Source organism: Dermacentor andersoni, chromosome 6 (assembly GCF_023375885.2).
Source record: "Dermacentor andersoni chromosome 6, qqDerAnde1_hic_scaffold, whole genome shotgun sequence".
In the NCBI taxonomy this organism is placed as follows: domain Eukaryota; kingdom Metazoa; phylum Arthropoda; class Arachnida; order Ixodida; family Ixodidae; genus Dermacentor; species Dermacentor andersoni.
The window spans coordinates 103,438,377-103,462,263 of record NC_092819.1 but is presented as its reverse complement, the minus strand read 5'-3'; the positions used below and the strand labels follow the sequence as shown (position 1 = coordinate 103,462,263).

Sequence of the window (23,887 nt, the reverse complement as noted above, 5' to 3'; positions counted from 1 at the left end):
TTGCTACATGACGTCAACAAATTCTGCTTTGTGACATGACGTTACAATGTCAATGGCACCAGGTCCAAAATATCAAGATCAAGTGTAGCATCCCCCCCCCCCCCCAATTTACAATAAGTTTCTCAACTTCTATATATGCCATCCTTTTAGGTGTGTGAAGTGTGCGTGGAGTTCCTAGAACTTCTGAAATATGCATTAGTACTCTTTTAAACACCAGAAAATACCGTAGTCAAGCAAAACATGGGGAAAAGAAGAGTGTAAAAATGTCAAGTTCACCACGTCCCCTTGTAGATAATGTCACATTTACTTATCTATAGTGATGCACTAAAAAACACTTTGGGCCATATATGTGTGTGATAATTAAGCCATATATTATTATTATTCTAACTGCATGCTCAACAACATCAATACAATAATTTTCTTACACTTCACAAGGAAAGTACACGTGTGATAGTGCTAGCTGAATGCAAGTTAAAAAGGCGCATGCCTCATTGGCTGTGCAACCGTTTTTACGCAAATGACAAACTGCATGCCGAGTGCTTCGCTGCGCGAGTGTCATAAGCCTTCAAATGATTAAAAAAAAAAGGAGCCTGTACAGCACATGTGCGTTAACACCATGAATACCATTTTAACTCCAAACAATGCGACTGCATAGGAAGGTGCGATTCCCTCATGAACAAAAAAGTACCAAAAATCCCATGAGGTGACCCACTTTATAGGGCAACTTCTTGTTTCTTGCAAGACTGTCTATATCTGCTGAAACACAAACTGCCTCAACCCAAGGCAGTAGAGATAAGAAAAACATGAGCAACATTGTTTGGAAGGCAGATTGCAATAACCCCTTAGACATGCATAATATTTTGAAGGCACACAGAATACAAAAGTAACGTCATGAATCTTACAAAGATTAACTTATACAGAGTTGCATGCATATGCTGCAAATATTTTTAATTTCGTCCCCAACCTCCTCTAGCAATGCACCCCCTAAAGGCCACTGGTAAAACCAGCAGACAAAAGCTAGGTAAACATTTCCATCTATCAACACCAAACAAGCAAAGTGCAACAGTGAGTTGCAATAAATAAAGGCTACACTGCACTCCTACGAGTATATTTGTACACTATTCTATGCTGGCCGGGACCTTCTCCCATCACATTTCGCTACGACACTGCCACTTGGTCAATCACACTGGCTATCCAGCCTTCCTCCTTTCCCTCAACTTTGACACATCAAAATATAGCCCATGCCTTTATCCCCCTGCCTGGGCTACCTCACGGGATTTTACAGCACTACATCCATTGGGCAAGTTGGTAAGGAAGGGCACACAACACACTCAGCATGTATTACTTGCATCAGGAATTCAATAAAGTTTCATGTACCAAATGGCGATGATAAAGCAAGACATTTGCCTGGCAATGCAGCTTCACAGCAATACAGAGTGCCTTGGAGTGAAGTCGACAGAGCACCCATGAGATGTTAGAAATGTTGTTTCCACTACTTTGCTTTGGGCCAATAATTGTGCGGGCTTGTTTACATAAGAGATTTGAGTATTGCTTTATGTGGTTTTTCATGTGGGTTATGTGCTAACAGAATTGTGGCTCATGTGTTCGGGTGACACATAAGGGCAGATTATGTGCATGAATGTACACTATGAACCATAACACGTGTTCTCAAATCTCCTGTCAACCACTTGACATTTTAAAAGCAAAGCAGTCTTGCACACAATAAGTTTTCTTGAGGCAATACTCTAATTACATAAAAGAAGACTGTACAGTCAAATAATATTGCACTTAGTATAAATGAAGTGATACACAACACGATATAAACAGCACTTTCATCTCCACATGGCATAAGAGCAAAAGCATGCTCAGAAGCATTACCAGGCAGTTATCTTTCAACACTTTCAGCACTGCTTGCTTGAAAAAAGAAAGCATGTACGCCCAGCATTGTATACAGTCTGGCCAAACACAGCGAAATTTCCTAAACATACGTTTCTAATAACAAATGGAATTCTACGATATGTCCTACTTCCTAAAGGATAATGCAGCAAACACAAGGAATGTAGTTCTGATGCATTTTAGGCATGACATTGTCCAGCGTCGAGGTGTGTCCAGTTTACAGCATGTCATAATACTGACCAAAATGTGTTCCCACGTGATTACCGGTAGAGATACTTTGGCTTTGATGAACAATGTATTTATCGTGCTGCAGGAAGTGGACGCCCCTTATGGCAATGAAGCATAACCAAAGATACACTAGAAATGCAGTCTATGTGGTTGTCACAAGTGGCTACCGCTTAATACTACCGCAATACAAACTGCATAAGCCACACAAATTGCAGAAACTGTAGCCAGAGTTCGCAATTAAATAAAAAGCTAACGGGAGAGATTTCCAAATGCAATGTAGCAAGCAGTATGCACTACTGCTATGACTCATGCTAGCAAATTAACACTGCTAGATCTCAATGCAAATTGAAAGAGCAATGTACTATAGGCCCAAGAACGAGGGTATTTAACAAACTAAACACTCTTTTAAAAAGTTTTGAGTGAAATTCAAATGAAAACAAAAGTCAGATGCTTAATCAGGAGACTATAAATGTGTCCTCTAAATCATTATACTCATTTTCATAAGACTACGTCATGTCAACACATATATAGCTAATAATGCTTTAACACTTCAGAATAATATTTGCCAGAAAGCCATAGTTTCACACTTTTGTAAGAGGTGTTAAACTGTGAAAAATTCATATTTCCCCGTTATTACTCCAGTGTAAAAATAGAAATACAGTCCCACTTTGTACTCACACTATGACTGATGAGTAGGCATGCACAAAGTCCATGGTCCATGCATGTGTAAGCTACATGTGACTAAATTTTGTCCTTCTGCAATATGTGCCAACCCCTCCATACTCAGGTGTGCATCAATCACACTGCACGTCTGAACACAAAAGAGCCAAAAAGACACACAGCAAAGTGAAGGTAAACGCACACTTAGCTAGGCTACTCAAACAAGCGTACAGAATGTTCAATGCACAGAAACACTCAAGTTAAACCTTAAGTTAGATAGTGACAAACATGAGCATCTAGTAACAAAATGCAAGCCTTCAACTGGAGAGCCTAGTTTTCATTTTTCTGTTCTTCATATTTCCTTAATTTTAAAACAACTAAACTGCGTTGCCCAATGCGCCAGAACTTATCGGTCAGTGAACCATAAGCTTGCAGCTGGCTTTCCTCTAACACCACATAAGGAAGTGGAATACATTACGAGCCACCATAGTATTTCTATGAAATGAAATAAATTGCTTTAAGGGGGGGGGGGGGGGAATTGCTTTCAATGGTCAAACAGTGTATCACAGCTAACAGGCAATCCAGGAAGGGTCACTGAAATCTCTTTACAATTGATAAAGAACAGGCTCACAAAAACGATTCCACATAACATGGCAAGGTGATAATTATAAGGAACAGTAAAAGTACATACTATATGTCTTTTTTTGGTCAGGAAAAGGTGAGAAACAAGTTCAAGCAAACATGACAAACACAAAGTTTAGGTACAAGGAAAGCCTAGTACTTTTTTTCTTTAGCTGGCAAAAAGCAGCTCACTGCCTAAGCTGCGATTGCCAAAGGAGCCGCTGGATCAAGATTCACACTCACATGCCCTGTCCATACGACTAATAATCAAGGCAGGCTAGTTTACAAAGTTCTGCAAACACTCACAAGTCTAACAGCAGAAGGATCAATTGGGGCATTCGACAGAGGCACAATAACATCTCCTTGCAAGCAATCATCAAGCACTAACTAACAAGTACTAACAGTAGCTAGGCTAGGTTAGTGCCAGGAAAACACACAACTAATCACACCATTCCTCTCAAATTTGCCTGAATGTGACACAGTAAACACTTGCTATGCCTCAAAGAAGAAAACATACAGGCTGCTAAAACGAGCAGTATACTACCCGAGTTGGACATAATGACTCAAATTAGCAAAAGAGATGTACATGACACGCAAGAACGAATGACAAAGTCGGGAAGGACATCACAAAGGTAAGTTTTCTGCACCACAGATCTCTACGATGCGTGTGTGCACATGACAGAGTTGACACATGTTCTTTTAGAGTCTTTTGATGTGACACCTTACGATGAACTTCGGATGACGGGGTCCTTTCTACTGAAATCACCATTTGCAAGTGGCTTCTCACCATCCGCCCCTGGAGCAGCAGGCTTTGTGGTCCCGTACGTCGAGCTCTTCTTAATCTCTGACAAGCCGACCATCCAGTGAAGAACGGAGAGCACTGTAAGTGAAAAACATGCACAGTCACTTTAATACTAGTATCTGGATAATAAGTAACTTGCTATCTCTGAGCACTCGGGGATAATATTTCTACAACAGTCAGATAATGCAGTCAGGATATGTGTCTCAAAAAACCATGTGCACATGTGCTAGTGGATTGCATTGTACGATTCTCTGTTCTTGCTTAGTGTCCTATATGCAGCTATCACTTTGCTTATGCGCTACATGTTGTGAGCTTCGTCCTTCTCGTGAGGGAGGGGGACTAACTGCTTTTGCAGTGCTAGCGATAATGATTTCTAAGAAGAAATTTACTTAGCCATCTCTTGCGCGCCTTCCCAGTTGCGACGTGTGTGCGTTTGCAATCTCTAGGGTTGGCAACCAGGTTCTCTGAGAAAGAGGTAGGGACAATACTTCTTGTAAACCTTTTTCAATGTCTCTGTTACTGTATCCGTATTCATGTTGCCAGCTTTATTCTTCCCCACTACACCGGCCGATCTTGGCCACTACGAGTGTTTAGCACGTGACCACAGCATGTTTGATGTTGCTAAATCACGGGGGTACAGCCTCTGCATTGCTGCAAAACCCTTGAGGAAACTAATCTCCTGGCAGCGCCAAGAGTCAGGAAGAATGAGCAGCAGGCTACTGGGGGAGAAACTCGTTTTGCATGCTTCACTTGTTGCCGACTATATGCACCGTGCACCACCTGTATAGGCACCGATGTAGGCCCCATTTCAGAACAGCACTGCTACTGCCTGCCTTCTGCTGCAGAAACTGCTCTGTTTTATCATGGTAGGACTCTTTGTCTGTGAAGAACATGAAAGAATATGAGAACATCTTGCAATGCCAACAACAGAAAAGTAATTGTCCTTTCCGAGACGGGCAGTTTTTGGCCCACGAAAAGTTAAAAGAACTCTTCCACACATGGTGCGACCGAATAACACTTGAGGAAGGTGTGCATGGTGGGTTTTTGTAGATGAATCGCAGAAGTCAGCATCAGTAGGGCAAGACCTTCAAGTAGGCTTTCCCATACCACACTAACATTCACAAGCACACTGTCCGTGTGCACTGGCCGCACCACATACTGCCTGTGTTAGCTATGTTAACCATGATCGGGATGACAAATTAAATAGTAGTGGTTTGAAATTGTCTAATGGGGGTTGCTAACGAACGAATGAGGTAAGCATCTGTGATTCAACAGGCACAATGTATCAGGAATAAGCTTTTTCTGTGGTTATAATGACCTTCATTGATTAAATGGGGAGACAAACCACTTTGTATTAAACTGAATCAACAACTATTAACTATGACCTTGGAGAGATGCCCTTCGAGAAGCAATGCCACCACTGAAGGGTTCACTTGGCTCACATGGGCTCACTTTCACTGAGCAAAGTGTTCGCACGAGTACCCTTACACCACGTTAAGAACTTCTAATGAAAGGTTCTGTGTCCAAGAAAGCAGGCAGCGTACGAAGGAACAAAACATGAAGACAAGCATGAGAAAGCTACCCACACAGGGCAATGAATGTGGAAAAGGCAACCACAGTGACCGTGCTGCCGCTGGTGAGGACAGCGTAGAAGGCGTACAGACAGGGCACTGCAGCTATCAGGCTCCAAAAGCACAGAACGAAGAGCGGCCAGATCCGTACTGGCAACTCCCTGACCGTTCCGGGGAACTTGCCCGTTTTGAGGTAGTCATCCATCTCGTTGTCCTGCACCAACCAAAGTCACACAAAGCAAAATAAATGCTTTTAGTCCCACACCACAAGTTGGACACCTTCAGTAATGACAAATTCATGAGGAGAATCAAACGTCATTTTGTTTTGGACAGCGACAGTATTAAAAAAAATTTTTTCCATGTATTTGTAGGCAGCCCAAGAAATGCGAAAATAAAGAAAATAAAGTCGGGGTGCAGGTTATGCGCAAATGTTACCTTATAGTCTCTATTAATTTAATGAGGAGCACATTCATGTGAGGCTTTACCAAATTGTAAAGTTTGCACACAAAATGCCCGCCACATTGTTATAAAGATGGGCCACATTTGATCAGTGAAAAAAGATGCGATGACTGGATATATGAAATAAATCTTGTAACAAAGTTGAGCAAGTTGGTAGAGATAATGGAAAGGCATGCATGCAAAGCACCAACATAAGAAGGACAGACATTTGTATTGTCTTACTCGTTCTTCTCGTGTCCATTTTTTATGCGCCCGTGTTTTCATACCAGGAAAAATAAAACTGTTCTGGATCTTTTCTTTATTCCAGCATTGGTGCCATGTTTACTTCAGAAAGCTTTGAGTTTTATTTCATGCAGTTACAGTCCAACCTTGATATATCGAACAGCGCAGTGATCGCGAAATAGTTCGATATAGCAAGAATTTGACATATAAAATCACGTGAAAAATTTGTTAAAGTCTTCTGCAAATCAATAAATGAACCATGGGCACAATCGGGGATCATTGTTCGGAGCACTCGTTTGGTTGCGCCGCATGCAATCGGCCTAGGCAACGCCGACTTCATCAGCTGTGCTAAATCGGCGCAGCCTAGGCCAATCGTGCACATGCAACCGAACATGCTCTCTGAACAACGATCCCCAATCGTGCCCCAATCGTGGTACAATAAATACTCACTTGAAGCTTCACACAAAGTATTTATTTATTTGGCTGAAGGTACTGCAGCAGCTTAGCCTGCTTCTTATTAGCAGCCGCGCGCTTAAACATAGTCTAAATGACCCACAAGCGATATGCCAGTGCCCTCTATCGTGCCGCAGTAGCGGCTTAGAAAGGTGAAAGCAGCTACAGCCCCAGTTGAAGTCAGGAGCGGGGCAACATCAGCGCTTGCGGGATCAACCTCGGCAGCGTCTTCGTCTGGCCGCTACTTTTGCTGCGATCTCCACGTCCGTCAATCGAAGCATACTGAAACACTATCAATAACAAAGTATTAAGTGGCGTCTACCAAGGCATCTATGAGTGAGCCCAGTGAGTGGGCGCTGTCGCACGTCTTTGTGGATGCAAACCACCAGTCCTTACGAGGCGTGGCAGGTGCAGAGCGTGGCACCGAGGAGGAGTCAGTGCGGCAAATGCAATGCGTGGTTGACATTGTCGCACTAGCCAAGCCGCCGCGTGCATACGCCGCTACGTTCAAATGGCGCCCTCGGTACGATCGATGTGTGCAGGTATAGTGCACAGCAGACAGGAACGCCCATCGTGCCACCGCTATCTTCGAGGGTATTGCGGGAAAGTTCACCGCCTGTCAACAGAGGGCACGTGGTCTGGGGTAGCAGAATTCGACATAACCATTCTACGTCCGACCCCATTCTAAATGAAAAATTAAAAACATATGCGATTTTCCAGGTGATATAGAAGATGTTCCATATACACAATAATTCCATATATCCGTGTTCGATTTATCAAGATTTGACTGAACTTAAGTGGGAAGTAGTGCATGCAAATAATGTGCAAGCATGGTCTCTGCCACCCCCTTTTGTAACACCCGAAAATCTATACTCAAGAGTAACAAATGTTTATACAGTAACAGCTATTATGAGCTCCTTTTAAATGCATTTGCAGAATCATCAATATTGCTGCTGTTAGGCTGTTCTGGAAGTCTGGTGCAGCCTTAGTGAGAGAGCAGGTCTCTTGCTCACCCTCTTGGTAGTTTTGCGAGAGCACACTCATCATTTCATTTGTTTCCAAGAGCACAGCATGAAGTGTTCAGTCTGCACTACGCGAGCATTAGCAGCAGCAGGGGGGAAGATCACAGTTCGCAACACTTGTGCAATGCGTTTGCAATCACAGACTTCCTAACCCAACAAGGTCAATCTTAATCCAAGTGTGAAATGTTGACTTAAGTAAATTTAAATTTTAATGCAGCAGCAGCTGCTCCTACTACGATGCACCAGGAATGTGAACTTGCCTCAAGCAAAACTGGAGCTACACACATTCAGTTTTATGGCAAGCACATTTTGGTTGCAGAAACATCCCGTAACAGTCAATACACTGGCCACAAAGTACATTGGACATACCTTTTCAACATAGAGATCATAAAGAAACTTGGTGCACTGCTCATCAGAGTCCGTTGGCACATTGTCAAGTGGTACCCTTCGGAAATAGAGATCAGCCAGGAATGGGTGGCCATTGAGGACAGACTTGATCGTGGGCGGGTTAGGGGAGTGACGAAAGCCCACCTGCACATCATAGACAGCTCGAGAACCTGCAACAACAAAGTGCGACTTGGAGTAAACGTTTAACCAAGATAAATTTTCTTCCATCCCACATTAGGCAACAGTGCATGCATGCTACACTTCTTCACAGTGTCAAAATTCGTATTTTGCTCTACTTATTGCCTCCAAGATGCGCGTGCATGTGACACTCTCTAACACTGCACCATGCACTCTCCACACCCAACAAGGACTGTCACTGGTGCTGGTGGGTGTAATCACTCATCAGTCTTTTAAGAGACACTAAATGCGCAACAAAAAATTTGTTTCTGCAAGTAGAACGGTCTTTCAAGACTACAGTAGAATCTCGTTACAACAAACATTGCGGGACCGCCGAATTTAATTCGTTAATTTGAATTATCGTAGTACTGAAAAACCAATATTTTCATGTCAGTAATGTAGCACAACAATGAAAATTACATACCTTTGCAGCAGATGCACGTGTTCGTACATAAATAATAAATGAGAACGCTGGCCACAGTTTAATTACAACTTATTGCTTGCAGAAGTGTGTAATCTTCTGGCGAGTAGACCGCAACCGCTGCAGGACGAACGCCTCTACATCCTCGACCTTCCTCTGAATGTCATCAGTGACATCATTAGAGCGCCTGAGGAATGATCATGTCTTTTCTAGAAAAACTAAAACATCCGAGCTGGAAAAAGTCTCTTCCTCTTCGTGTGTTGATCCAGTGTCGGCATCGTCTTCGTCACTACTGCACTCTTCTTGCTCACACACTTTATTCACGATGGTGAGCTCCGCGGATGTAGCCACCGCGCTGTCACTGTCAAGGTAATCATCGAAGGTCACCGCGGTGTCGACAGGAAGCTTCTCGGTAAGCTCATTCCACAGTTCTGGGTTGAGCTCCTCTGTGTCCTCGCAGTCTTGCGGCGTAGGTGAAGCCTTTAAAAGGCCTGCCTTTCACCAGCAGTTGCTGATCGTGCTTGCCTTCACGTTCCACCACGACCCTGTAAGCATTTCTGCAGCTTGACAGATGTTTACCTGTGTGGGCAGCTTCAGTCGAATATTGATCAGGAAACACTGCACAAGACGCTTCCGAAATTCGGCCTTCACACATCTGATGATGCCCTGGTCCAAAGGTTGGAGCGAAGAAGTACAATTCAGGGGAATAAATTCAAGTTGCACATTGCTCAATCGCACATTCACGATATGCGCCAAGCAATTGTCAACGATGAGGAGAACTATTCTGTCTTACTTCTTCACTGTGTCATCGAGCTGCAGCAGCCGCTGAGTGAACAATTATCGCGTCATCCACACTTTTTTTGTTGGCTCGGTAGTCGCAAGGCAACGAGACAATGTTTTTCAAGCAGCAAGGCTTAGCAGACTTGCCAACAACTAGGGGCTTGAGTTTTTCCGTGCCCGTGGAGTTGCAGCAGAACAGAAGCGATAAGCGGAGACATGATTTCTTACTGCCCTTGCACCTGTCGCCTTTGAAGTTCATTGTTCTATCAGGCAACAACTGATAAAAGAATGCCGTTTCATTGCCGTTGAAAACGTCGTCTGGAGAGAAAGACTCCATGATCTCTTGAAAGCGCTCGTTCCACCAGGCAACCGCACTCTCGGCATCTGCTGCCTTTTCTTCACCACAAGCAACCTGCCACGCAATGCCATTCCTTTGCCAGAAGCGGTAAAGCCATTAGGCACTTGCATCGAAACCGGAGATGTCCAAGGTGGCCGCGAACTGTAGCGCCTTCTCTAGAATGATCGGGCCTGGCAAGGGCACATCGTGTTGTCTGGCATCCTTAAACCACGTGAGGACGGCGTTGTTGACGTTCTGGTAGTTGCCAAGCCGCAAGCGTTTTCTTGAGGGAGCCAGCTGCAACTCTCGATGCAATTTCATGATCTTTTCCCGATCCTTGAGCATCGTTGCCATTGTTGACGGGGGAATATCACGCTCCCTGCACAGGTCGACTTGCTTTCTTCCAGCATTCAGCTGTGTCAAAATATCCACTTTTCCTTTGAGCAAAAACTGGCGTCGCTTCTTTATAATGCGGGGGCCAGGAGAACTCATCGTCAGCAAAGCGAATGCCACAGCACAATCACAGCACCGATAACTTCGCAGCTCCTGTCGATCGCTATCAACATGGTGACACTAGGCCTACGACATAGTAGGAGAATCTGAACATGAGCACACGCGACGCTCACGCTGATGCTGCTGGGACTGTACCCGTTGAAACGGGTTCCCCAGCACATAGCTGCTGCAGCTGCAGATGATGATGATAGGTGTAAGCCTCAGGGATATGGTACCGAAACTTCAACGGAACTTTGTATTAACGAAGCATCTTAGTGATTATGGGATTAAATTACATACGTTATTCTGAAATATTCGGTAATCTGAAATTTGTAGTACTGAAAGCTTTTTACATTGAAAATGCAGGCGTTTTGGTGGGGATTTAAAAGAAATTCGTAAATCTGAAAATTTTGGTAATGTGGCGTTTGTAGTAACGAGATTTTACTGTATTTTCATTTTTTTTGATGGAAGGAAGTTGACTGCTATTACTGAACAAGCTGAATGGCAGACTTCGTGCTGGAGCCTCGGCGCTGGAGCGTCAGCTGAACATCACAGACCTCAAATAAAGAAAGCTTTTTTGTGCAAGAGTACATCTCAAATTCCTTGCAGGATGTAAAATACTCAAAAATGTCTGGAAAGCACCTTGGACAGAGTGATGGGCTAGTTGGCATTGATTATGCAATGTGTATAGAACAGACAGGCAAAGGCCCAAAGGTTATGGGTACACTGCAACAATGTTTAGCAAACACAGCATGCACTGTGGTTGTAAGCCATTGCTCGGTACAGTGCAAGTTTTGGGCCAAAAATGACAATCGGGTGACTAGAAAAATCACAGAAGCATTTGAGATAAGTAGTAGAAGCAACAATTGTGTGAGCTGCCCATTTGCTTCCCTGTCAAAAAAAGGAAATACTGTTTTTTTCTTCTTTTTCCTCGGTAGCAACATGCGAAAGATGGTTTTGCTTGTATGTATTGTTTTCTTTTTGCCCTTTCTGCTTCCTGTTGTATGCTGGTACATAATATGTATTGACCATGTGCACTAGACCATCAGTAGTTAGACAAGGTCGGCTGACCACGTGGGTACTCACTTGCCATTTTTTGCAGGCTTTGTATTCAAGTGCACTCAGACTAGTTGACAGTCACTCACACTCTTACTCAAGCCCACTCGCGCTCACCAGCACTCACTTGTCTTCATAATCACTTCCATTTACACGTCTATTCCCGCTCACCAGCACACTCACATGCATACCGTATATACTCGTGTAAAAGCCGCACTTATTTTTCTAGAATCTTGGTTCGGTGCGGCCCTTACACAAATCAGGCTGATGACAGCCCCCTAAAGGTTCATACTGTTTCTGCAACTGTGGCAGAGAGTAAGAGTGGTGCAAATGACATAACGCTGCAGTAAATGACCTCAGATGCCTGCCCATCATCCCTGACCAGTGCTGACCCAAACAGGGCTCACTCCTCTAGAGGCAAAATGCCACTGATCTGACTGGGAACACCGCCAACACAGCCGAGACAATGCGCCACACAAAGAAATAATGGCGCGGCAGCACCGGCCTGAGCAGCGTCAACAGAAAAGCAGCTAACGTGATCTAGTAGCAACAGAACTTCACTTTCCGGCAAGGCGTTTTGAATTTTTTTCCCGAAATCTTGCCCTCCAAAGTGGGGGTGCGGCCCCTGCACGAGTACATATGGCATTCATGTCCACCCAAACTCACTGCCACCGACATTCATTCATACTCATGTTAACCAGCACTCACTACTGTTCAAACTCACGACCACTCACGACCACTCACACCTCTCAGCACTCAGTAACGCTCTGTCTCATACCTGTGTAGAGTGAGGATCAAGTATGAGTCAGTGAACTCCTGAGTGAGTGTGCCGACTTACAGTTGTTAGTAGCGCCTTGTCTTCCCCTTCTCTGTCATCTTGTGCACTCAATTTGAGCAACATGTCACACAATCCAGAACACTTGCTAAAAAGAAAGGTAGAGGAACAAACCTCTTTCCTTGAAGTGGCGTGTGCAGTACACAAAGCCTTTGGGCCTTGGAAGCAGGTGGTGCTTCAACTTTGGTAAGTTTTTCTTGGCTGCAAACTCCAGGCTGAGTTCATGCTTTGCCTTGCTAAACCGAGTTCCCTCCGAGAACATCAATAGCTGGTAAACAAGACAAAAGAAAAAGAAGAAAGGAAGCGAGATTAAAGGTAAGCTTTACATTGTCTATTCTTGCATTCATGCGCAATCTTGCATGGAATATTTTCAGCCCTTGCAGCCCTTTTTGATGCTTTCATTCTCCAAAATGACTTTACCAGTTGTAGTGAGCTTCAATTCACTAATATTTATTTATTTATTTATTTATTCAACAAACCTCACAGGGTGCAGCAGGAGTATTGTATGTATTATATATACAATATCTTATATATACAATACAATATATAATATATACAATATACAATACACAATACAATATACAATATATGCAATAGTATATATACATTATACACGAAGACACACTTTGAAGGTGCCCACGTTGGACGCTATGGGCCCCCAGCGCAAATACATAGCATACGAAGCTTCGGCCCTGCCGTAAAAGTGTCCCACGGTTTGTCTCGCCCGACAATACTTTCCTCACACCCTCGCACGCAGCAGCGTAGAGGCATCCCCTTGTGTTTTGCCAGGTGCTTCACTGATCGCATTACAAAGCAGAACACAAGACAGACGGTGATGTTGAAGACTTGGCCACAATCGCCATTTGCGAAAACAAGTACCCGGACTCGTGCACCTGCACAGGTGAGACATCGTTTGCTGCCGTCCGGCGCCGTCCATGCGGGTGGAAAGATGCGGGCGATGTCTGGCACACCGGTATCCGGTACAGAAAATGTCACTGACAGTGGAAGCATTACAAAGAATGGAAAGAGATAGCTAGTATACTAATACTAATTATGAATATTACGAATACATACAAATACTAAAGTACATAAAACAAGGTGACATAACACAATAGTTAGCGAAATGTCATATATACTATTGGAATAGATGGTGACATACATAATGTAAAGGGATCGTCACACTGTCAAATTTTACAAAAGTAATGGTACATCTCTGGACACTGCCAAATACAGAAGTTAGCAAGAAGCGTGCAGGTAATTAAGAGAAAAGTATCAGAGAAAGCAACCATTCATAAAAAAAATGATGTCTAAAGCTTGCTTGAATACACTAGCTTTCAAAGCTTCTTCGTTGTCAGACCAACCACGGGAGCTGGCCGATTCGGAACTTCAGCAAGATGAATCATCACTCTCCGCAAGCAGTAAAAGTGCAAGTTGATGATGCGAAGCACCACTCAATTCTTCTGAGTGATTGTGATTCAAATTCACGGGCATGCAACGCCAAAGCGGTACGTTGGCTGTGGGTGGCCTGACATCAAGTGACTTCCAGTCGACTCTGTCACTTTTTGCAGAGGAGAGAGCACTGCTCCGTGGAGTGGATCTAGAGGCAGAGCTGCTCTCGATCCGCCAATATAAGAAACAGTAGGCACTCCTCAATCTCCCAATGGAATATACTTTCTCCGAGCAGAAAAGCTACTAGCGGAAGTGCTCTGAATCTGCCATTGGAATTCACCGTTAAAGAGCCATTTCTTTCTATTTTTCACGGTGCGTAGCGATCTGTAGAACCATGGTTTAGATAAGTGCATTCTAAACAAGATACGTGGTATGTGTGCCTGAACCAGCTCAGTTACCGTATTTACTCACATAATGATCGCGCTTTTTTGTAAAAAAAAAAAATATGATGCAAATTCAGGGGTGCTATCATTACGCGGGTTAAATTTCCCACGAAAAGAAAAATTTTTTTTTTCATTCCGCATTTGCAGCGGGATGACAAGCAGTCAGTGCGGGGCACCAAAACAGAAATGGCGGCTGGCGGAGCAAGCCGAACGTGCTGAACGCAGTTTCTTCCGTATCAGTAATGAATAATATAGTTAATATCGGCAAGTTTGCGACAATAACGTAGCCATGTCCACTTTGAGGGGACAGAAACAGAGATGGCCGCGCTTAGCTGCCAGTGACATAGAAACACATGGCGGGCATGCTGCGGAAACTGCGGCATTTGTCTTCACTGTTATCCTAATACGGCACGTTTCCGCTAAAGGTGGGCGAATATCTTAGCTTCATTACAAGCGTCAGCGTATGAATAGGGTACACTTCTAACATATCAGTGTAAACGTGGCGACTATCGTTGTCACTCGCAATTTGTTACGTGCCCACGAGTGCAGACGAGAGGAATCGAAAGGCGCCCTTTTATGTTGTTGTTGTTCACCAACACCATTATGAAGCCTACAAATAATAAAGCTGAGGCAAGTTTGGTTGTAGCTTTTTTTTTTTCACGGAAGTGCGGAATGTGATGAAAGGAATGAAATGGGGCATCTGCTTAAGAATGTTGGATGCGTGCAGACTGCTTGATATGTCTTCAAGAGTCGTTCGCGTAGCATTCGACAGATGGCAAGCACGATCATCATTAGCTAGACTTGGCACACAACATATCGCTGCGACAAGTTCAGGGTGCGATCATTACAAGGGAAAGAAAAAAAATCAAATTTTGAAGACAAAATTTAGGGGTGCGATCATTACGCGAGTGTGATCATTATGCAAGTAAATACAGTAGTTTTTGTTGGAAAAGAGACCAGTTTTCTGTGAGTGAGCGAGAGGACAACGATGGAAGGAAGGATTTGCAAAAGATTTCAAGACCCTGGTTAATAGGGTCAAACTTTGCTTTGTTATAGCCGAGAATATGTTTTTGTACAATGTTACATAAACAGGCAGGTATCTTGAATACAATAGACAGAAGCAAGAGGTCACTAAACCCAGTGTTATAATTTAAAAAGGTTACGTTATCAGATGCAGATGTGAAAATAAGATCTAAAATGTTTGCTTGACGTGTGGCTTCATACAGAAGTTGAGTAAGTGAGAAGTCAAGGATCAGTTGAACGAAATCATGAGTGCTACTTGAGCGTGACATTAGGTCATTGCAATAGCAGACATACTACAATGCCTCTGGACTACGTATGAATTAAATAAATTGCTCTACTCCTAGAGCGGTGGTACTAATAGCAGAGCTGTGGCACTTAGCCCTACAGTCAACAGAGAATATAGTATTTCTTTTGCTTACCTAAAAAGTTGCACTAAAGAATCCTTCATGTGTGTGGGCAATGATGACATAGGCACACTTTTATTCAAGTCTTTGGAACCTACTTGCTTCAGCTTTTAAGCAAAGTCTCATGCTAATTTTTCGCACCTTTCCCGCAGTTTTCAACTTCACACACAATACATTTTTTTCTTGGAACACGTAAGAACACCAGTATGACCTTCAAGTGACCGGGAGCAAAGATATTACAACCTAACTAAGTATGAAGTTGATTGCTTTAATCCTTCGCAGATATAACTGGCATTACTGGTAAAAACACAGCATTTTACCCCATCTTCCCATACAAGTGTCTGAATGGCAACCTTAGCTATTGCCATCATTGTGAGCTCTGCACAACTGTCCCTGCCTAACCAAAACACCACACGATTTAATCTGAAATCTACCAAGCAGCATTGCAGTTCTGTTTACACATGAAGGCAGCTCAAACAGCAATCCTTCTGATATCTGTAGCACATTCCTGCAGCCAATGGCACATTAACTAACCAGGATCTTGTCCTTGTAATCGAGCAGCTTATCCAGCTTCCCGCCGATGGTCTGAGAGTCCTTCTCCCAGCTCCTCTCCAGAAAAATATGCTCTGACAAGGCCCAGTTCCAGCCAATAATAGGAACGTACATCAACGACTTCTTGGCAAAGGTCTTTGCGTTCTGCAAAAGAGAATGAGAGAAAGGCAATGTTCTTGTCGCCACTTACCATCATCATGTGCTGGCAGGTATGCCACCAAAGTAACCGAGTGAGCATAAATGTCAGCAAATTGCACCAAATTGCAGGCATGACCGAAACGTATTGTGGGAATACTTAGTTTGTCATGGCTTGCAAACGGCTCCAGAGAACACGAAGGATAAAGGACAGCAATATGACCACCAAGGCACACTAACAAATTAAAACTTCTTTTCACAAAGTACAAAATAAATTCTAGCTTATAGGTGATAAGCTGGAGACACACATCAGCAAAAGGGGGCACAATAGAAAGCATAACCAAGCCTACAACACATGCATGCTGAATTCCAATAAGAATCACAAATCCTTTGATTCACAATCACAATGAATCAAAATTTGAATCGCAAAACACAATGCTTCTTGCAAATTTCTAATCTCCACAGCTTCCACAGTTTCTCTAGTCAATCAATTAGTAGATCTGCACAACACTGTAGCTTTTTTCTAACAATGGTACACAACTCCCATCCCTACAGCGCAAGTCTAGACGACCAGATATAACTATTGTTTTATTGTTCCTGCGCTTGGCTAGCGTATGTTGCGCCGCATGGCAGAGGAATAGCACATGAGACACCATCTTGTTGTTTCCTGTCATTCATGTTCTGGTACTATGCAAATATGACACACTACCCCAAGTGTCTATGGTACACAATGCAATACCAAAGCAACATACAGCCTTTGTTGCACAATTTTCATGCAAATCGCAAGCAAGAATTGCTGCAGCCTTTCCAGCATTAAAAGAAAAAGTGTGCCATACTCCTTCATTGAACACACACACCCATGTGCTTGTCACCTTTTCAAGACAATTTAATCGGGCACAGAGTGCTACTCGCAGAGTGACCCATTCCACTTAATCATAACCCCATCTGGTCTAGTAGCTTTTGCTGAGTCACTTGTGGAAAATGAAAATTCAATACAAATTATTATCGTCAGGCAATGTAACTTGGCAAATTTCCCAAACTAGCACATCTATATGTGCAAACAAAGAAAGCACTGTGAAAGCAATCAGCACAATTGCACAGCTTTATGTAGCGCTGTAATCAGTGATGAAATACATTTTTCTACTGTTCATATTCAATACTTCCCATAAATTCAACTGTCTCCCAAAGCATGCATGTAAACTTAATGTGTAAAGAAGCTTTTGTTTCATTAAATTTGAAGTCTTCGATAAGTGATTTGGCATGATATATTCCACTTGTTTAAGGCTGTCTTCAGAAGGCTTGTTTATTTTGGCTTGTTTTAAGAGAACTAGGGCACCTTAGATTCTTTGGGGTAAAGTTATGTCTGGTGCTCCCCTCTCAACAATGGTGCTCCTTCAACAAATGTACAGCTTTAAATGACATTCTTGCATCACAACCTCTTTGACACCTGAGCTGGTCAAGAGGCAAGCAGTGCAATGACAACACTTGTGAGTGTGTGATTGACAGCCCTTGGATGTGTCCCTAGAAGCTACAGTCCCCACTGGTCGACCTTGCTGCAGCGACTATCTCACATTCTTGGCACCACCCCTCCAAGAGATCAGCCCCCAAATCCACAATGGTAGGGGATTCAATGAAACTGCTGCGACCCTGCTACTGGGGAACGTAGCTCCTCCCATAGGTCAAGTGCCTGATGCAACCACAGCGATAGTAGGGTGGCTAGAACTGGGAAATATGAAGACCGCCATTAGTAAGAGCCACAGTAAGAGCCATTATAATGTCCGACGCATTAACGCACGCCAATTTCAGAGAACTGAAACAATGAAATATTGGCGAAAGATACTACCCTCCTGCTAGAACAACCTCAGACTACTCTCCTTATTTATGTTAATAAATCTCACAAATATTTGCAGAGACCATTTTGTATTGGCAATAAAAATGCGGTACCATCAGAATGTGCTTTGTCAAAGAATGGTTGCATTATGGCTGGATTATTTTGCTGACATAAGGTTTGTGCTGATGCCAAAGTCGGAGGTTGTCTAGTGCTATATAGGTGTATGTCATGAAAGGGCAATGTTGCTGAATGTTAGTGTAACTTACGTCCGCGAAAAGCAAGCAACACTTGGTGCAAGTGCAATGCCACAGATGCCCCGAGTAGCTACCGCACAATGGCGTCCCCGATGCAGCAAGAACCTGCATCCCAGCAAGCTTGAAGCTGCCAGTTTCCACACCTTCCAGTTCAAGCCACCCTAGTGATAATTCAACGGCACTTCTCTGACTCAGCTACTAGACAAGAAATGCCGAGAAAGAACTTGGGAAAGCCTCGGAGACCTGGGGAACCAAGATGTTACTTAAGTGAGGAGCACAACGCTCTCGCCATTTTAGAGCGCAGCTTTTAGACGGCCATTCCTGCGTTGAGCATTGGCGTCCCTCAGCATAACCGAGTGAACAAGCTCGTGCCACTGCTCACACATTTGTCGTCGTCTTCTACCACAGCTGGTTCTGATGCCACTCATCATGCCCCTCGCGTTCACGCCAATGCTCGCACTTTCGTCGTCTTCTTCTTCTACAGCTGGCTCCAATGCTGCTCATCAAGCCAGTGTTCCCGCATTAGGGGAGTATCGTAATTGTCGGACAGTTTTTAACCTCTGAACTTCAACATGTAACTACCATATAGAGTCGCCTTCCGTTAATTCAGTGCTGACGGGACCGGCGAAATTGATCGAGTTATCCGGCTGGTCGAATTAAACAAGATGCAGAAAGAACGTTGAAACACAGTGCTGGTTTATTTGGCAGTATTTGCCCTATTCTAACACATACCCTGGATAAAACGCGCGCCCGCTTTCTATGCGTGTAAAGTAAAAAACCAACAGAGGAATGACGTTTAAGCTCCTAAAAAAAGTAGGAATCTAACATGTACCCGATTTTTCAGCAAGAAATATTTTTGCACAGCGACAGCCGGTTTTCTAAAGTCAGCTTCACCACACTATTTTTAGTCAGCTCCGCCGCAATACATCCGTATTGTGCGGTACAGCATACGACCAGTGTGAAAGCGGTTTTGGTTTCGCGCCCGACTGCACCGCGCAGGCAATTTTCGGCTCAATTTCCTCTTTAAGAAAAAGAAAGACGCACATTAGAATCAGGTAAATACTATAATCACACATTGTGAGGTACGATTATTGCTTGAAAATCTTTCTAGGGCAGGCCCAAAATAGGCGTTTTCGCCAAGAGACGACGTGTGTTCAACGCATTCACTGTCCCCTAATCTCCGCCGGGACAGACACTGCCACTAAAGGGGTCACTATATGGGTAAGGCGCGTGCGTGCTGAATGGTCAAATTCAAATTGACAAAAGTTTGGGTTCATAGAAGTCTATGGGTGCTGGCTGGGACTCTTCCACAACGAAAAAATTGCATTAACTGGAGTCAAATTAACAAAAATCTACTATATAAAGTTCATTATCTCATATTTCCGGACTCCTTTTTCACCTTGCCTGGCGCCAGCCCTGGAGCCTTCGTGGGTTCTCAGACCCTGGTTTCACAATAGTACCCTGACCATGCTGTCATGTAATGAAAATGAATAAGGCACTACAAGTCCCATCCATCACTTGATCGAATAGCAAGAAAGAACTGCTCTACTGAAGTTATCATACTGTTTTATAATTAATGTCACAAACCTTGTCAAACCGCGTCATAAAGAAATGTGGTGATTAGAAAAGAGCATTCAAATCTTGAGAGATAAACAAACAGCAAATCCACCTTGAGCAATTATCAAGACCTCTCTGACATTTGTGAAGCTCACAGGCATAGTGTCCAAGCCACCTATGACAGTGAACAGCTGCTTAAAAGTCCATAACACAATTTTTGAATCATTTAGATACATGTAATCAATGTCACTACTATCAGGATTGGCCTGGTACCACACTTGCAGGAGCACATGATGGTGCAGGAAAACACTGAATGAGTTGGAACATGAAAAGCTTAGATAAGCAAGAGCATTCTCAAATAAGCCTCACATGCCGTTTCAATAGTAAAGCCAAAAAGACATGAAAGTAAAGCCTGCAGCTGCACTCAAGACGGATGCATTTGAAGGCGTACTAAAAGAGCAACAAAGCCAGCCAATCAGACAAGCCAGAAAGGTCGGCTGCTCAACGGTTGCTCTGTGCTAAAAGCGTTTGCAGATTTACCACCATCTTCTACTGTGTTTTGTGGGTGCGTTTGTCATTCCTTTATACACTTACAGCTCGGAGGGTAGATGAAAGATATACAGCCACAATGAAAAGAATAAAGTGAAAACATTCAAATACATAAAGAAATTTTTTTTTTTCGCGTATTCATAAAAATGGACAAAAAGAAACAGGTGGACTCCCGGTGCAGTTCAACGTACCGCAAGCATCTTGAACTGGTCGCAGACCATCCAGCAGACCAGCCAGTCGACTTCGTAGGAGTGATTCATGACGCACATGTGGTGATCCTTTAGGAGGGCATCTAGGTCCTCATCTGTGCCCCACACTTTTATGCGGCTCCCGGACCACCACTGAGCCATGGCCACCACCTCTGCAACCAGATGGAGGATTTAAGTGACCTTGGAGTATTAATTGATTGATTATTAAAATGAGTTGTGGGGTTTCAGTCCCCAAGTGACACTCGGGCTGCAACTACACCATAGAATTGCAAGATTAAGGTTGTTTTTTTTTACGCACTGTACTACCACAACAATATCAGCTTACATTGTGAAACTTATTTGCTACCCACATAAGGTCTTCGAGAACTAATCCCTCTCAAGTTGTAAGTCCATACTTTGCACAAACGAAGCTGTTCCAGCACTCTTCTTTTCCTTGTTCAGTCAGTGATTTGCCCAGTACTACTGTAGAGTGTATTAATGTTGATGCTCTTGAACACTGTCTAGTAACACCCTAACCCTCCCCTACTTGGGCAGCTGTTGCTGCCTACAGTATATGTAAATAAATAAAGTAAATAAAATCTATAAATCTAATCAATAAATACACGAATGCCTTTGCATTCCACCCTCATTCGAATGCAGCTGCCACAGTTGGGAACCAAACCCATGACCATGTGCTCAGCAGCAGAACACCATAACCACTAAGCCACTGCGGGAGGTGGAAAAGCAATTCTCTCATGACAACTTATCCCAAGATATTTTGCCAGCAATATTCTTATTTAATCCTTTGCGAACCCTAGCTTCTCAATACATTTGAGCTGAATTACACACAAACCAAGAATCTAGTTTGCTAAAGCACCGTGTTGCGTGACCTGTCTGCAAGATTCACAGGCTTGTGAAGCAAATGCACAAAAAATGTGTGTGTGCAGGGAGTAAACACAAACTGAGTGAAAGCTACGTCACAAACGGCTCTTCACTTTTGCATATTTAACACCATCAACTTAGCATCCTTGCCACACTGAGGGAAAATATGAGTTGTTAAAGGGACTGACAACCAATTTTCATGGTGCCCACCTTTTTTTTAGTGCAATGGAAAGCTTACCAGTCAGCATGTCTAATCATGAAGTGGTAACGCAGAAAACGCCATGGAACATATATCAGAATTTTTCTATCTGCAGTGAGCATGCAGTTGTTCATTGGGAGCATGCTGAAAATGGCGATAGGTGAGCACAATAGGAATTATATGCAGGCATTAGTCGGAGGCAGACGACAAGTGCGGCTGAAGGTGTGAGAAGTATTATTTTGTTTATCAAGTCGATGTTCCTGTGATTCATGTTTCCAAAGTGTTAAAGTACTTCTGCGATAATAGCTACATGTTTTCATGGTTTCCTGTCCAGCTGCTTTGGTATTTAACCAGTCAAAACGAAACCAATCAGATCGTAAATGAAACAACGCTTTCACACATGATACGCAGTCCAGTGTGTTGCCGTAGCCATGCGTGCGCTTTTGATTTCCGAAGCATAGCATAAAGTGCGATTGTCTAATACTATACTAACTGCAATTCTAAGCAATAATTATGCTGTACTTAATAATTGCTGACTTAAGTACAGTGATCTCATAGTATACATCCTAAGTACCAAGATTTCACTGCTAAGCCTCGCCACTTACTGGTTTTTGATACTTTCTTTGCCAATTTAAAATTATTCCTACTTAAATTGCAAACAGCGTGGTGGATTCTATCATTACAAACTATGGTCATTTCACTTCCATCAACGTCTCACAACACATTCTGGCCAGTCGTCAGTCCCTTTAAGACAAAGCTACATGTGCGTCAGATACAAACCAATGAGCAGATATACATTAAATTTAGCAGGTTCCGTTTTTAGGCCATTTATACTCTCACTCATTCATACCTTGAATGTTTCTGGACACATTAGCTATATGTAGTTCATACTTTACCAGTGTAGGTAAACAATCTGGAGCGTTATGTTCCCGACTGCTCTCATGTAATGATGTAAAGCATCATTTCAATGTATTGGCTAGACTGCAATAACACGATCTGCTCCAAAAAAAGTAAGTGGTTAATGTAGATTATCGTCTCAAAGTGCCGCAGGTGTAATGAAGGACACCATATCAGAGGGCCTATGATTAATTCTGACCATACGGTATTCTTTAACATGCAGTAAGTTTTTCATGTGACCCTAATGAAATGCAGCTGCGGCAGCCAGGTATTGAACCTACAACCTCATTTTCAGCAGCAGGGTGCCATAGCCAATGAGCCACTCCTGCAAGCGCCTCAAAGAAGGCCTGTTAATTTCACTATGAAAACTGCAAAAGACACAGACAAGTGAAAAGACAACACAACCGTGGAAGCCATCTTGGTCATTCATGCCTTTCACGCTGCTTTCATGGAACCTAACTGAAGAGGCCAAGCTAAAACGTTATTGACATATTGAAAATATGGCACCAGTACACCAAAAGGTTCCTGGTGACACTTCTAGTCAAGTGATTTGCTAATGCCAAAGAAAGAATGAGTTTGCAGTGATACAGCAGCAAGCGTAACAAAAGTCACTGATCAACTAGCAGCGTGAAAAAACAAGGGCTGTAATATAAAAGAGAGGTACACAGTACTGACTTCGAACTGACTTGGAATTCAGATTAAAGTCGGAACCATGCAACTGATTTGAAAGTCAGTGCTATTTTTGTCTCTTCAGTTACATTCATTGTTTTATACGATGTTAATGATACTGAATAACCAGCTATCCCAAATTTCTACTCTAGAAAAGTCACTCACGTCCCCAGGAGGCGTAGATCAGGTAGTAATTGATGCGGCGATACCAGTGCCGCGAGAAGGGCCGCACCAGGCAGTAGGCAACCACTTGGAATACATTCAGCACAAGGCCACTCGATAGGAACACCAAAGTGAAGAACGTGTGGCACAGGACATTCGTTTTGACAGCAGCCCAGAGTCGTTGCAGCATCGTGGATTGCTCCTTCTCCTTCCTGCAGCCAAAAAAGTGTAGAAATTTACCTCCTAGCTGGTGTTGATTTTCATCTTAAGTGCCTTTCGACTCCTTAGTATTTCGAGCCGCACGGGCACACAAAGAAATGACATTAACTGCTCA

General features: G+C 43.3%; 1 protein-coding gene across 1 annotated transcript in view; it reads right to left on the bottom strand.

The window, feature by feature from the left end:
- Positions 1 to 348: 348 nt before the first annotated feature.
- LOC126522682 (1-acyl-sn-glycerol-3-phosphate acyltransferase delta-like) overlaps positions 349 to 23,887 on the bottom strand; it is a 38,788-nt gene continuing 15,249 nt past the window's right edge. Inside the window, exons 2-8 of the mRNA XM_050171458.3 lie at positions 23,557 to 23,765; positions 20,748 to 20,917; positions 16,213 to 16,374; positions 12,534 to 12,687; positions 8,304 to 8,491; positions 5,794 to 5,992; positions 349 to 4,285 (exon numbers count right to left, since the gene is read on the bottom strand). Coding sequence (XP_050027415.1) covers positions 4,128 to 4,285; positions 5,794 to 5,992; positions 8,304 to 8,491; positions 12,534 to 12,687; positions 16,213 to 16,374; positions 20,748 to 20,917; positions 23,557 to 23,765 — 1,240 coding nt within the window. The 3' untranslated portion in view covers positions 349 to 4,127. The remainder of the gene's footprint in view (positions 4,286 to 5,793; positions 5,993 to 8,303; positions 8,492 to 12,533; positions 12,688 to 16,212; positions 16,375 to 20,747; positions 20,918 to 23,556; positions 23,766 to 23,887) is intronic.